Here is a 15,204-nt window from a genome sequence, read left to right as displayed (position 1 = left end):
ATTTTATACTTCATCAGAAAGCCAAGAGTTTGTACTCTTAGGAAATATGTATTAGATATGGTATCTTTTATGCGCAATAGGTCACAAAAGATTCAGAAAGGAAAAAATACGTTTTGTGCGAACGGTTTTGGTAGCCACTGTACAAAGACAAGTCCAATGCTGAACGGCTTTCTATTGCTATGGACATCCATCGAAACCGTTGCTGCAGAGGACTTGCACGCCTTCGTCACCCTATTGCTGTTGCCGTTGGTCGCACCTTCCTGGAAGAAGGTTTCATCACTGACGAAGACCTACAGGAAACACTGTCAAGATGTCCTGGTACCCCTTTGACCCACAAAAAGGCTTTCATGGCACCTAATGGTTCTCAAGGCACATCCGAAGACCAAGAAATGGATGATGCGACTCGCTCTGACTATGACGATGAATTATGAGTGTAAGTCCAACGACTGCCACTTGTAATTCTGACATCTGCTCCACTCCTTCCGCTCCTTCTCCCTCTGGTTCTCCTGGTTCTCCTGGTTCTCCTGGTCAAGCTATCTCCTCTCCTTCATCGTTACCGCTCACCATCGGCTTGTGGAATGCCAATGGCCCCCAGGCTACCACAGTCGATGATCTCCTCCGTCACTGCCAGTCGTTCTCTTTAATCTTTATCACTGAGACCTGGCTGCTCCCGCCTAACAAGATCCGTACCCCATGGCCACAGTTTCATTTATATGGTACTCCTGTTGATGGTAACTTTCGTGGTTCACAAGGTGTCTCTGCTCTTGTCTCTCCTTCCTTCCCGTTGCCGGTGATGCAGTTCCCAGTCCATACCAAGTACGCTCTGGGTTTACAGGTGGGTCGGTCCCTTCGGCTCATCTGTCTGTATCTGCCTCCTTCTCTGGCCGATGATGAAGTTTCTGCTGCTTTGGATGTGCTGCCCTTGACTCAAGACACTGTCATCTGTGGTGATCTCAACGCTCGTCTTGGTGCTGTCGCTGGCGACTCCCGTTCCAACACTTGTGGACCGCTTTTGCGGGACTGGGTTGAGGAAAGGGGATTGTCCATCCTAAACTCATTTTTGGCCCATGGTGTCCCTACCTACCTGTCGTACCGGAATGGCCGTGTGATGAGTAGTATTGTCGACTACTTTATCACCAACCTGCCCTGTCTCAACCGTCCTCAGCTCCAGGTATACACCGATCTTTCTCTAGGCTCTGATCACAAGCTGATGTCTCTTTCCTTTGAGTACTCAGTCCCTGTCGATCAACCTATCCGGTCCACTCCTCCTGCTTCTGCTCGTCGTCTCTGGAACCTCTCTCGTTTACAAGAACCTGATGTTCTCAAGTTGTACGTTAACTCCTTCCGTTCGTTCTCTGCTGTTTTGGTGGACCAGCTTCAACAGCTGTGCTCCAGCCCTCCTGATTCGACACCGCCTATTGACCGTCTTAACGACGAACTCAATGCGGCTATCTATGGTGCTCTTGACAAGTCCGTTGGTTCTCGTGCTGCTCGCCCTCCCCAATGGAAGACCTTCTGGAACTCGCACTTGCAAGGACTCGCCGATATCCGTGACCACATGTACAGGCGGTGGCGTCGTGCCATTGGCATTGACAAAGCTGTTTGGTGGGATCAACATCAGGCCGCTCAGGACCGCTTTCGTAGTGCCGTCAGGTCTGCGAAGCGTCAATCCTGGCGTGCGTTCTGCGACACTTTATCCCGAGGTGACTTCTCGCGCGCGATGTCCAAGGTAAAAGCTATTCGAAACCGTCGTCGCCAACAGGTTGGGTTTACTCATCCTGATGGTCCTGTTGCAGGTGCAAACGCGATGTGTGACCATCTTGCTACGGTTTACTCTGGTGCTGGTCTCCCTGCTCGTCGTCCTCCTCCTCTTGGTTCTGCTGCTGGTTCAGTACCCTTTGATCTTTCGTCTCCTGCGTCTGTTACGCCTTTCTTTTCTGCTGCTGATGTCTCTGCTTCGATGCGACGTCTCCCTCTGCGTAAGGCTCCTGGTCCTGACCACTTACGTACGGAGATGCTCCTTCCTATCAAGTCTCTTCTGGCTCCCATCCTCTCGTTGCTTTTCAACATCTGCTGCCAATGGTCTTATACCCCAGTTCTATGGCGTCAAGCACAGGTGGTCCCCATCCACAAGAAGGGTGATCCCACCTCGCCAGGGAACTACCGTCCAATATCTCTGACTTCTATTGTTCGCAAGCTGTTTGAAATGTGTCTCTTTCCGTTTGTCGAGCTGGTCTCTCCTCCCTTGGATGTTGCTCAAGGTGGTTTCCGACATCAACGTAGTGCGCTGGATCAGGCCCTCTGCTTGCATGACCTGATGCATGCCTACCGCGATCGTCACAATCATTACCCTGTTGTCGCCTTCTTGGATATCAAGGCCGCCTATGATACTGTCGACAGACGTATCATATGGCAATCAATGCTCGCCTCCTCCGCTCCTTTCTGTCTGGTCTCGCTGTTGGCTAATCTCTTTGATGATGTCTCGGTGTCTGTCTTACTTCAAAACAACGTCTCCACTCCTTTTGTTCCGAGTACAGGTGTACTCCAAGGTTCTGTCCTAAGTCCCCACCTGTACTCCATTTATATCAATACACTTCCTGCTCTTCTTCGTTCCGCTGCTTCCTCCTCCACCACTTCGGTTCTCACTCTGTCTCCTCCTGGTCCTCCTGGTCCTGGTTCTCTGGTCCCTCCTGGTCTTCCCTTTGGTCCTCTGGTTGGTTCTTCTGCTTCGTCTCCTTCGCCCTCTCCCATCAACTGTCTATTGTATGCGGATGATGTGGCTCTGGTTGGGTCTGCTCGCGAAGTTCGGCATATGCTGGACCTAGCACAGATCCATTCCCTCACTCTTGGCTATAAATGGAGCCCTTCCAAATGTGCTGTGTTGAACTCGCCTATACCATCCTCAAGACGCTTTGTCCGGATGTCTCTTTATGATGAGGATCTTCTCTCAGTCGATGAGTTCGTCTATCTTGATATTCCGTTCTCCAGCAAAGGTATCTCTGTCTCGGCTATGGTCAAGCATCGCGCCTCTAGTACCTTGTTTGCCATGTCACAACTCAATGCTATGGGTCTCAACCGCAATGGTTTCTCTCTGCTGCTGTCTGCTCGCCTCTACGCATCTTTTGTACGTCCGAAGCTTGAGTATGGCCTAGCCATTGCTCATCTTCTCAAGAAGGACTACACTGAGCTCAACCGAGTTCAAGACCGGTGTCTAAGGATGATCGTTGGTGGTCATAGAACGTCTTCTACAGTTGTGCTTCGGCACATCTGTAATCTACCGTCTATGGATTTCCGTGCCGATACTCTAGTGCTCAAGTACTGTCTACGTGTCTCTGGTCTCCCTAATGGCTGTCTGCTCTCGCTCCTTACATCTTCCGTTCCTTTGTCTATGCTGTCCCGGCTCCGGCAGCGGCGTATCGTCCATGATTGCCCCCCGGTTGCTTCATCATCTACGTCTCGTCTCTCGTCTTGGTTGCGACGGTATCGTCAAGAACGCTTTGATGCCTTCCTCCAATCTACCTCCCGGGTACTGATCCGTGCTTGTCGCCCAGTACTTCGGGTTGATCCCGTTCTCTTTGTTCCTGCCTCCCGTGCTGACCGGAGCCGCTTAGTGCGATGGCGCATGGGATGGCTTCCTGGTAAACCTCGTCCTTGCTCCTGTGGTCTTGGTCAAACAAGTCGCTCGCACCTTGTGGTCTGTACGATGGTCCCTTCCTACTTTTGGTCTTGTCTTCCGTTTCCACCGACTAGCTATGTGGGCAACCACATAGACTATGTCCTCAATCAGCTTCCGCTGTCTTCTTCTGCTTCTTGTCCTCCGTTCTGGTCTGCTCTTTGCACAATTCTGTGGCATTTAGACAGGTTGTGCAATTCTGATGGTGACTACACCACTGATCCCACGCCAGGTCAAGTCTGGCTTGACAAGTCTCAGTCTCTCTCGTGAACAGTGCCCTGATTCTCCCTCTGGCTTCTTCCTCCCACTGCCAAACCATCTTAGTGCACGTTGCGGAGGAGACCAAGGTGTTGACGGGATTGCTTATTAACCTGCGTTTCCCTACCACTGCCTCTACATTTTCACCTTTGATGTGTATCCGCTGGTGTTTTTTCGTTCACTTTTTCCTTCGTTTCCGAGGTTATCACAGTTAATGATACATTGATCGCTTCTATTTTAACCTTTATTTTAATAAAAACATAAATTTTCGACTGAGCCAAGAAGGCAAACTTTTCTTGATATGTGCTATGCTGGTCAGGACCGCCTCTTTTTCCCAAATGAAACACCGATGGGTCCGGGGGAAGATGACCGGAATAGACTAGGGTATGGACCGGAAGGTTATTTGACCCTGAGTGGTGGTCGTGCTGAGACTGAAATGAAGGAGGAAGTTCAGGGTCCTAAAGAGGGTCCTTATCCTAATGCTTGGTCAGTCGCTAATGAAGATGGTAATGGTGGCCTTATGTATTTTTTTTGAAGAATAATGGTGGCCCCATTAAATTGTAGATGTATAACGGAGTGGCTAGCAGCCAATGAAAAGTATAAAAGGATGTTTGATTTTTATTGAATAAAGGATATACATTCTTCTCTTTTCTTTTTATTATATTTCTTTTTACACTTACTTTACGCCTTTAAAGTCAATACTAGTTCTCTTTTTCCTGGTTACTGTTTTAAATTTCAAGCTATTCAAGGTAAAGCATAATCAGGGGAAAAGCATATATCAAGTGGTCCGGCCTACCAGATAAAGTGTATTAAAAGGGATATTCAAGTTTATAGATGTCTACAAGTGTTAATATTAAAAGTTCAAGCTCTCTCGATAAAGGAATTTTACGTTATTTGAATGAACCAAAGTGCTTTGCAGGTGGTAACGATTATGAAGAAGCTACTACCTGGTTGGATCGTATGGCTCGTCTTCAAGCTGCTACTCGAATGTCTGATGAAGAAATATTGTTTGTTGCTGGTGATCATTTAGTAGAAAAGGCTGCTACTTGGTGGAAAGTTGTAGGAAAAAAATCTACTGATTGGAAGTCATTTGAAGAAGCATTCAAGGATCAATATTTGGCAGATAGAGAAGGTAGTTGGTGGCGTCAGCTGCAAACGTTGAAGCAAGATCCCAAGGATTCGATTGATGATGTGGCTTTCCGTATGCAGGAACTTTTTGATTTGCTTGGGAATAAGAATCACGATATCCAAGTTAGTATGTTTTTGGATGCTATTGATCCGACGATAGCATTTGAGGTGGATAAGGATGTCACGCCATCTACTTTGAGGGATGCTAGGGCACGAGCCAAGCAAGTCGAACGCAGTATCCAAAGGTACGGTGCACGTCCTGGTCCCTCTGCTCCAGTTCTACCCGATCGTGATGTCTTTTCGGTGGGTAGTAGAAATGGCTATGGCCGTGATGATCTGAGTTCTGCTGTGTCTACGATGTTTTCTCTTGCTGACAAGTTGGAGAAGTTGACCATCAATTTGGTTCGAGCTAATGATGGTATGGCACAAGAAAATGCGGCTGCTAGTGTGAAGCCTCGTCGTGGTTTGGTTTGCTTCTTTTGCGATGAGGAGGGACATACAGTTGTTGGAATAATTGTTCGAATGTTTTGCAATTTTATACGTTTTGCTTTGTATCTCTGCAGTCAGATACGATAGAGCTACGTACGATACCTCATTAAAAAGCGACAGCTTTCGCATATAACATATAAAACGCTAGGGGTCTGGAACTATTTCCATATATAGTAAGACCAAATTGCGTCAATCATATGCATTCGAACAATTTTTCCAACTCAATGCATTCTATAATAATGATATCGTTGCCGCTTCTGACATCACAAGTACAGCATTACAAAATGATGTAATTATGAAACAACGCTTTTGCTATTAATCGGAGCTTAAAATATATAAGTAAGGCTGTGTTTTACGGTGTTTCCCTTCCATCTAGTACAGTCTATACGTCCTTATATCATGGTACATCCTTTATCTCGTAGCAAGCAAGAGAGCATCCGGTAGCTGTTGAAAAAGGGTTTATCATACTCAGAGATCATGGAACATGTTCCAGGAGTATTAACGTCCACTTTGAGCAAGCACAAGGGCTTGTATACACCGAAACGTATTCGAGGTCATGCTGGTAAAAAGACTACTATAAGCTCAACAACAAAGAATTACCTGAAGAGAGAGCTTGTAAATGGTTCACTTAAGACTGCAAAGAGCGTATGGCCATATTTAAACAGTATTGGTCACAAGATAGGCTATTTTGGTACAGTAAAAATGCTTCACAGTATGGGTTTCGATACCCAAATTAAGAAGAAAAAGCCTCTCCTCAAAAAATGTCACATGGAAGCTAGACTAAAGTGGGCTAAAGCTCACAAAGATTAGACAGAAGATGACTGGAGACGTATAGTGCTTTCTGATAAGACCAAGATTAATGTTTGGGGTTCAGATGGCTGTAAGTACTTTTGGAAACGACCTGGTGACAAATTGCAGCCTCATCATCTTGACCTTACAGTCAAAGGAGGAGCTGGCAGTGTGCTGCTTTGGGGTTGTATGACGTGGGATGGTCCTGGATATGGCTGCGCAATTGAGAATGGTAATATGAAAGCATCAGATTATGTTCATATCCTGTCAACTACACTGATGGACAGTCTGAAGTACTATGGTTACCAACAGGAATCTATTTATTTTCAACACGACAGTGATCCTAAGCACACATCAAAGCTTGCTCATGTTTGGTTTAAGGAAAATGGGTTAAAAGAAGAGCATACTTTCAGTTGGCCTGCTCAAAGTCCTGATTTGAATCCTATAGAGCATCTCTGGCACCATTTAAAGCTGAGGCTGAGCTTAGATGAAGATAGGGATAAAGGACTGCATGATCTCTGGTCTAGAATCGAGAAAGAATGTATTCCTTGTACCAAAGAGTAATGCCAAGCATATATCAAGAGTATGCCAGCTCGTTGTAGAGCAGTTATTAAAGCTAAAGGCGGTCATACACGGTATTAAATAAAAGATGATTCAATTGGAAAAATTGTTCGAATGCATATGCTTGACGCAATTTAATCTTACTATATATGGAAGTAATTCCATACCCCTGAATTTCTATATGCTATATGTCACAACTATCGCTTTCTAATGAGGTATCGTACGTAGCTCTATCGTATCTGACTGCAGAGATACAAAGCAAAACGTATAAAATTGCAAAACATTCGAACAATTATTCCAACAACTGTAAGAAATATGATTGTCCAAAGTACTTGGCTCGTCAAGGTAACAAGGAGGGTGATGGGTCTTCGCCTGCGTCTGGATCCAACTTGACTCCCATTTCGGGAAAAGGGTCAGAACATCAGTAGAGGAGGTTACTGGTGTTCGTACAAAAAAATGCAAATCTATTAAATGAACAAGTCGAAATCAAATTGGTCGACACGGTGCGTGAGGAGGCCTTCTGTGACACTGGTGAAGTGTATGTAAAAAGTGTGGTATTTACACATGTAATAAAGTAATAATGTAAGTTACTACGAACAATGGTCCTCCAAATTAGGAATATCGGACATTGTATTACGCCACTTCAAATAAAATCCCGATCCACTCCAGAATATTCTAATAAGTTCCTGGATCAGGATTAATAATTACTTCTTGATAAGAAGATGTTAAACTATGCCAATCATATAAATAACTCATTGTCTAATATCGATTAATAATCAATAGTCATATACTGTAAATATTAATATTTAGCCGTGATTAGAAAAGTATAAATACCCTCATATTTTTAACTTGAATAAAGGACGATCTACTTTGAGTCTCACTTATTTTTATATTTGTTGATTGACTTAGTACTTTTTATATTATAAAACCTCAAATATCACATTTTTTTAAGTGAATACACCACGATATTGTTCTAAAATCAAGATGTCTGCTACTGGTAACTCTACTCCTGCTACTCCCAATGCTCCTGCTCCCATTGACTACGCTATGGAATTGATCAACTCTCCTGAGCAAGTCGCTGATGCTGTCTTAAAGGAAACGGAAGACTATGCTAGCTCTTTAAATGAGTTGTCTATAAATGAAGATAACCGAGCCATTTCCTCTTCTTCTGAAGACAATTTATTGGAAATGAAAAATGCTAAAAGGGTGGCATATGACCTCCTTGAACGAGTTCGGGTGGAACTCACTCGTATGTATGCAAATCCTCAGGCTTCTATGGATGAAATTAACCAAGGAAGAGAGGTAGTTCAACAGGCTAAATATCGATATAACGGTATAGTTGAGCTATACAATGAATGCAAGAAAAATAGGATGCATAAGCCTATGTTGTCTCACGCCGGGAACCCTAGATCTGCTGTCAATAAGGAACATACGGCACAGGACGAATGGTCAAGTTTCAATAACAGCAAGATCAGCCGCTCTGAGCTTCCCATTCTGCATCTTTCGGTGGACAAGAAGGATTCTGACCCTGATGACTGGAAATATTTCAACACCGTTGAAATATTTTTCAAGACCTTTGAGCGCATTTTCAGGATCAATCAAGTAAACATCTTGGTCCACTGGCGTGATTACATGGCCTTGTCCATTGGCGAAGCCAATTTAGATTGGTACCAAGAAACAATCGAATCACACAGCCCTTCGTACTCTTGGGAAGAAGCCAAGGACATTATACGCAAGCACTTTGAAAACCCTGCCAAGGCAATTGAAATGTTTGGACGCCTACTCTCATCCAAACAGCGAAACAATGAAACGGTGTCTGATTTCACTGCTCGTTTCAACCGCCTTGCTCAAACCGCTCAGTGTTCGGATTCAAACATGCTTGCACGAATATACATCAACTCTCTTCATGATGATTTAAACCTTCACATAAGAACGGTATTGTCATCCAACTATGGTGCTACTTTCTTACAAGACATCAATTCTATCAGAGAAGTTGAAAAACTTGCTTCTGGCTTGGAAGTACACAAGCACCAGCCCTATGCTGCTTCTACCACATACAAGCACTCTAAAGGTGAACGCCATGGCTTTAAGGGTGCAAAAAGAGGTCATTCTGAGTCCTCAAATGGTGACTTTATAAAGAAACAAAAAAGTTCTAATGGTCACTTCACCTCTTCAAGCTCTTCTGACTCCTCCAGTTCCAAAAAGTGTCTATATTGTAAAGATACATGGTTCAAGGGACATAAGTGCATGGAATTCTTTGCTCAAAAGAATAAGAGCACAGTAAGGAAGATAGAAAAACGAAAGCAAAACGTTAAAAAACTTGATCATCCCTCTACTAAGGCATGGAATGAATTTGCCAAGAGACAATCAAATAACAAGAAATCTAGTACTGATGATGAACTAGAGGATAAAATGCAACTCGGTAAGTGCATAAGAGCAATAAAACAAGAGAAAAATGACTTGTTGACTCACAATTCCTTTTCTTTATATACTCCTATAATCATCCAGACGAATAGAGCACTTGGTTTAATTGACACTGGTGCAGAAATATCAGTCATAAATAGAAAATTTATTGAAATAAATAAAGTTAAATTCTATCATAAAACTGGTCTTATTAATTTAGCTGGAAAGGATAATGTTGTAAAAAGGATTGGTATTACTGAACCACTTGAATTGAAATATAATGGAAAGACTTTCCACCATTCATTTGAGATTATGGATTTTAATGAAGATGATAAATGTAATGTCATTCTCGGCCTTGATATTTTAAGTCATTTGGGTATTGCTCTCACTGGAGTCGCTCATAATTGGGATGATAATGAAGTCATCTTTGATGATTCAATTGATGACACTGTTAAACCCAACAACTCTCCTGCTGGCACTGAACTTGAACGATCCCAGTTCATAGAAAAAATTCATCCTTTACTTGCAGAAAATATGAACATACCCAAAGATGCATTCTGCACAGTACCTGAATCCATAATCCACTTACCCACGGAAAAAGGAAAAATTGTAAATCATAAGCAATATCCCATAGCATATAAATTGAAACCTGTCTTGGATGAAGCCATCAATAAATGGTTAGACAATGGTACCATCACAAAAGCTCCTGTAAATACGGCCTGGAATTCTCCATTAACCTTAGCTGATAAAAAGGATGCAAATGGAAATAAAACTGGCAAAAGACCATGTCTAGATCCTCGACACATAAATGCTCTATTACCAGACGATAAGTTTCCTATACCTCTCATAACGGATATTTTTCATGAATTATCTGGATCCTCAATCTTTACTACTTTGGATTTGACTGCTGCATTTCATCGTTTTAAGATTCATGATGAAGACCAGCCTAAGACCGCATTTACATATAACGGTCAGCAGTATATGTTTGTTGGTGCTCCTTTTGGAATAAAGTTCCTATCAAACGTATTCCAAAGAGTAATGACGCAGATATTTAAAGACATGCCCTTTGTACGAACTTTCATTGACGATATTGTTATAATGTCGAAAAATATGGAAGAGCATGCTGTACATGTAAAAGCTGCTATAGAAGCGCTTACTAGGGTGAATCTCGTTCTCAACGTCGATAAATGTCATTTTGCACAAAGCTGCGTTTATTTACTCGGTTTTTGTATCTCTGCTAAAGGATCTTCGTTAGATACTCGTAAGCTAACAAATATTGAAGAATGGCCTAGACCTACATGTGGCACGGATGTTCAGCGATTCTTAGGTGTTGTAAACTATTTCCGCGAACATATTCCTAAAGCAGCCATGTTAACTGCTCCTTTAGATCATCTTCGTAACAGCAAAATAATAACTGAGAAGGATTGGACACCCTTGCATCAAACTCATTTTGAGGCAATAAAGAAAGTTTTACTTTCCAATGTGGTGTTAAGTCAACCTGATCTCAGACAGCCATTTTTTGTCGCAACTGATGCTTCAAATTACGGTATTGGTGCTGTACTATATCAAGAACATGTGGAGTTGACATCTAATGTTGATTCTACAGATGTAGTTAAAAACGATAATGTTTTAAAGGATAAGGGAAAGAAAAAGACCACAATAAAATATATTGGTTTCATGGCACGTTCTCTTTCCAAGTCCGAGAGAAATTATAGTACCACGAAGAGAGAACTTCTGGCAATCATATTTGCACTCAAAAAGTTTCATAAATTTCTATGGGGAAATCCTTTTACACTTTATACAGATCATAAAGCTCTGACCTATCTTCATACACAAAAATATGCAAATACCATGATGATGAATTGGTTTGATACCATTCTTGATTACCAATTTAAGGTAATTCATCTTCCTGGTATGGATAACATATTACCTGACCATTTATCTCGCCTTTTCCCTACGGATCAAATGCTGAGGGGGAGTGAACAGGATACTAGAACTAAAAATGGCATTATACATACAGCGATAAGAGCTATAAGATCAAATAAACATAAAAAATTTGCAGTAAAAAAACCTGCACAATATAAGCAGTGTGATTATATGACTCCTCCTAAAAATGAGAGAAAGCAACTTATGCTAAGAGCTCATCTAATGGGTCACTTTGGTGCTGAAAATATAGTAAAAGTATTACATAATGACGGATTGCACTGGAAAAACATGATAGTCGACGCAGTCGAACTTGTTAAATCATGTGTTGCTTGTCAAAAGCATAATATAACCAGAAAAGGATATCATCCTCTAAGACCAGTATATTCATACCTACCTGGTGATCACTGGTCGATGGATTTAGCTGAATTACCCACAACTCCGAATGACAATAAATACTTATTGGTGCTATTAGATATATGCACACGATTCTGTATTCTAAGATGCTTACCAAATAAGAAAGCCAAAACTATTGCTGGCACTCTTGTCCAAGTTTTTAGTGACTTTGGTTACCCGCGTATTCTACAATCAGACAACGGAACCGAATTTAAAAATGTCACAATGAAATTGTTAACTGAAAGTACAGGCATAGATCACAGACTTATCTCACCTTATCATCCGCAAGCAAATGGCAGTGCGGAAAGATGGGTTAAGACTGCTAAGATTGCTATTGCTAAATCAGTACAAGGAACAGGACAAGACTGGGACTTTTATGTACCTAGTGTACAGTTATTTATAAATAACAAAGTATCTAAAAGGCTTAATACTTCACCTTTCTCTTTGATGTTTGCGAGAAAAATGAACGGATTTGAAGATTACCGAAAAAAGGATCCAAAGAAAGCCGTACCGCTCTCATACGAAGAATTGTTGGAAAGAATTGATCATATGAATCAAGTAGTCTTCCCAGCCATTAAAGATAAAACTGACAAGTATGTTGAAAACATGAAAAAGCAGTTTGAAAAGCATAATACAATAGTTGATGACTTCAAAGAAGGAAGTCATGTCATGGCTAAAGTTCCTACTATGACTGGTTCACTAAACCCTGTGTATGATGGTCCATATACAGTGATTCGTAAAACCAGAGGTGGATCCTACGTACTTCAGGATGAAATGGGATTACTAATGTCTCGAGACTATACTCCTTCTGAATTAAAGCCAATTGATCTGCATAATATAAATGAGGACAATGAAGAGGTTTATGAGATCGAAGGAATTGTAGATCATAGAGGTAGAGGTAATAACAGAGAGTTCAAAGTACGTTGGAAAGGGTATAGTAAGGATGAAGACTCATGGCTTACGCCTGATAAAATCACCCATACCTCTACTATTGAGAACTATATGAAACGAATGGGATTACATCCACAAAATAAATTCAAGAAAGATCCCGTAAAAAATAAACCTTTGATACATAAGCATAATAATGAAAAGGGAATTTTACATAAAGCTACAGAGTCACTTAAATCACTCTATGATAAAGACACCAAAGTTAATCAGGATAATAAATATAAATTATCTAAAGATATAAACAAGACCCATAATAAACATAAAAGAAAAGCCATAGATATTAACGACTTGAGACGAAGCAAAAGAAATCGTACATAAATAAACGATTGTCCCAATCTGGCAGGGAGGGATGTGGTATTTACACATGTAATAAAGTAATAATGTAAGTTACTACGAACAATGGTCCTCCAAATTAGGAATATCGGACATTGTATTACGCCACTTCAAATAAAATCCCGATCCACTCCAGAATATTCTAATAAGTTCCTGGATCAGGATTAATAATTACTTCTTGATAAGAAGATGTTAAACTATGCCAATCATATAAATAACTCATTGTCTAATATCGATTAATAATCAATAGTCATATACTGTAAATATTAATATTTAGCCGTGATTAGAAAAGTATAAATACCCTCATATTTTTAACTTGAATAAAGGACGATCTACTTTGAGTCTCACTTATTTTTATATTTGTTGATTGACTTAGTACTTTTTATATTATAAAACCTCAAATATCACAAAAAGAAGAGCAGAGGGTCCTCCTTCAGTTGCGAATGGGCCTGGTAGGGTGGCTAAACGTATTGTCACGGGCGGTGGTAATGCGGTTGGGTCGGGTCCTGGAAATTTGGTGGCTCCACTTCCACCTTGAAGTGTTTTAAGTATTTAAAATAGACAAAGAAGAATTAACGAGACCGAACAATAGTTCTAAAGTCGAATACTTTTATTAAAGAAAGATTCCAAGGCTATTTATATTAGTTTGAGCAAGACCTGAGATTAGATGACAAAGGGTAGTTACGACCGATATGATTTGACATGTATAAGAAAAATTTTATAAACTGATGTAAATAATCAACTGTTGAGATGAAAGTGAAACTTGGCTGTTCAGGGCAGTTGGTAATTATCAGGATCTATTCTTATTCAAACTCATTTGTAAAGATTTAGCTTAGAATGATAAGACTGTTATTGACATGTCAAAACATGACACACCTAGCGGTGTTTATGGCGGTGCTCAAGGAAATTTCTCTGCTGACATTCCAGTGGGTGCACCGGGGCCATCCGGTACTTTGGGAGGCACTGTCGTGCCTAACGGTCAAGGGCCTGCTATGATGGGTAATGCACATGGTGGTGTATTGCAAAACAATGGTATGCCTGGTGGAAATTGGATGTCTGCTCACGGTATCCCTGAGGTAATCGGGGTCAATGCTACTGGTGGTAGAGCGATCAACAACGGTGGTAGTCGTGAAGTTTTACCAAGTGGGGTGATACCTAACAAGCCGGTTAAGAAAAGAGCTCCTCGTAAGAAAGCAAGACGTTTACCTGTTAAGTTGAGGGGTGGACGAACCATATGGGACATTCTTGATCAGTGTAAGGCGGATATCACTGCAACGGAATTGATTGCCTTGGATGTCAAAGCCCAAAAGGACATGGTGGATGGTATCCGTTTCTTGCGGGAAAACAAGCGCAAGCTGAGGAAGCCAGTAGAAGCTATGGAGGTAGATCAAGGCACTGGTGTTGACAGGGTAGGAGAGGCTGGAAGTGCTACCAATCCAGCTGTAGTCAACGTGGTCGATCAAGACTGGGAGACTGAGGATTCCCTATCCGATGAAGCTTCCACTGACCTGTCCTCTATGTATTTTGAAGATGATGGTAGCGATGATGATCAAGCTTCAATGGTTTCTGAGACGGATGATGGTGTGTCGGTATACTGTTATCCGTACAATCTGCAGAGAATGAAGGTCAGTTCTCCTTTACGTGGTGCGATTATGATAAACGACAAACCAGTTGAGGTAGTGTTTGACACTGGTGCTAGTGTAAGTGTCATTGGGAAGGGCCTGGTAGACTCTCTAGGGTTGGTACCAAATGGTGACACTTTGCCGTTAACTGGGTTTGACAATAAGAAGGGGCCTAGCAGTCCTATCGTGATGGATGTACCTATTCGAATTGCGGGTAAGCTACGACCCGAGCATACAGTGGGTGGACTAATTGTCCTAGTGTTTGAACTTTTTTTACTTTCAACTCCATAACTCAATCAATTCTTAGGCTATGCGGCTAGTTCTATGCTCATTAGAAAGGCCGCAGTCCGTACTACATCATATCAGAAACTCAGGGTTTGGAGATTACGCAGCCTGAGTTAATAAGCAATAGAAAAAAAGCACCGCACTGGGACAATTTTTCCGTTTGAACATAAATTTTATTTAATAGCGGGTATGTCCCCCTTTAGCTTTAATAACTGCTTTGCAACGATCAGGCATGCTATCTATACAGTGGCCGTCAAAATTGGTCGCATGTTTTCATATTTTGCCTACACAGACTACCTTCTACTTTATTTCTTGGCTTATTACAATGATATATACACCATTCGAAAGAACAAACTCTGGAAAATTAGCTGGTAGTACAAACAACGCCGTAGAGCA

The 15,204-nt window shown here is 41.7% G+C and overlaps 5 protein-coding genes across 5 annotated transcripts; all 5 read left to right on the top strand.

The window, feature by feature from the left end:
• Positions 1-427: 427 nt before the first annotated feature.
• Positions 428-3,943, top strand: RO3G_15674 (uncharacterized protein; the record flags this gene model as incomplete). Its single annotated transcript, XM_067670258.1, has 1 exon — positions 428-3,943. The coding sequence occupies one exon, from the start codon at positions 428-430 to the stop codon at positions 3,941-3,943; it is 3,516 nt and encodes a 1,171-aa protein (XP_067526359.1).
• Positions 3,944-4,765: 822 nt separating this feature from the next.
• RO3G_15673 (uncharacterized protein) lies at positions 4,766-5,635 on the top strand (the record flags this gene model as incomplete). Its single annotated transcript, XM_067670257.1, has 1 exon — positions 4,766-5,635. The coding sequence occupies one exon, from the start codon at positions 4,766-4,768 to the stop codon at positions 5,633-5,635; it is 870 nt and encodes a 289-aa protein (XP_067526358.1).
• Positions 5,636-6,025: 390 nt separating this feature from the next.
• On the top strand, positions 6,026-6,901 carry RO3G_15672 (uncharacterized protein; the record flags this gene model as incomplete). The annotated part of the gene is made up of 2 exons (XM_067670256.1): positions 6,026-6,244; positions 6,359-6,901. 2 exons carry the CDS (start codon positions 6,026-6,028, stop codon positions 6,899-6,901), a joined length of 762 nt encoding a protein of 253 aa, XP_067526357.1.
• A 981-nt stretch (positions 6,902-7,882) lies between these two features.
• On the top strand, positions 7,883-12,886 carry RO3G_15671 (uncharacterized protein; the record flags this gene model as incomplete). The annotated part of the gene is made up of 2 exons (XM_067670255.1): positions 7,883-9,320; positions 9,486-12,886. The coding sequence occupies 2 exons, from the start codon at positions 7,883-7,885 to the stop codon at positions 12,884-12,886; spliced, it is 4,839 nt and encodes a 1,612-aa protein (XP_067526356.1).
• An 872-nt stretch (positions 12,887-13,758) lies between these two features.
• Positions 13,759-14,925, top strand: RO3G_15670 (uncharacterized protein; the record flags this gene model as incomplete). The annotated part of the gene is made up of 2 exons (XM_067670254.1): positions 13,759-14,737; positions 14,831-14,925. The coding sequence occupies 2 exons, from the start codon at positions 13,759-13,761 to the stop codon at positions 14,923-14,925; spliced, it is 1,074 nt and encodes a 357-aa protein (XP_067526355.1).
• Positions 14,926-15,204: the final 279 nt, after the last annotated feature.

This window comes from Rhizopus delemar, genomic scaffold (genome assembly GCF_000149305.1).
Source record: "Rhizopus delemar RA 99-880 supercont3.17 genomic scaffold, whole genome shotgun sequence".
NCBI lineage: Eukaryota > Fungi > Mucoromycota > Mucoromycetes > Mucorales > Rhizopodaceae > Rhizopus > Rhizopus delemar.
The sequence above is the reverse complement of the archived record's forward strand: the minus strand, read 5'-3'. Positions and strand labels throughout refer to the sequence as shown.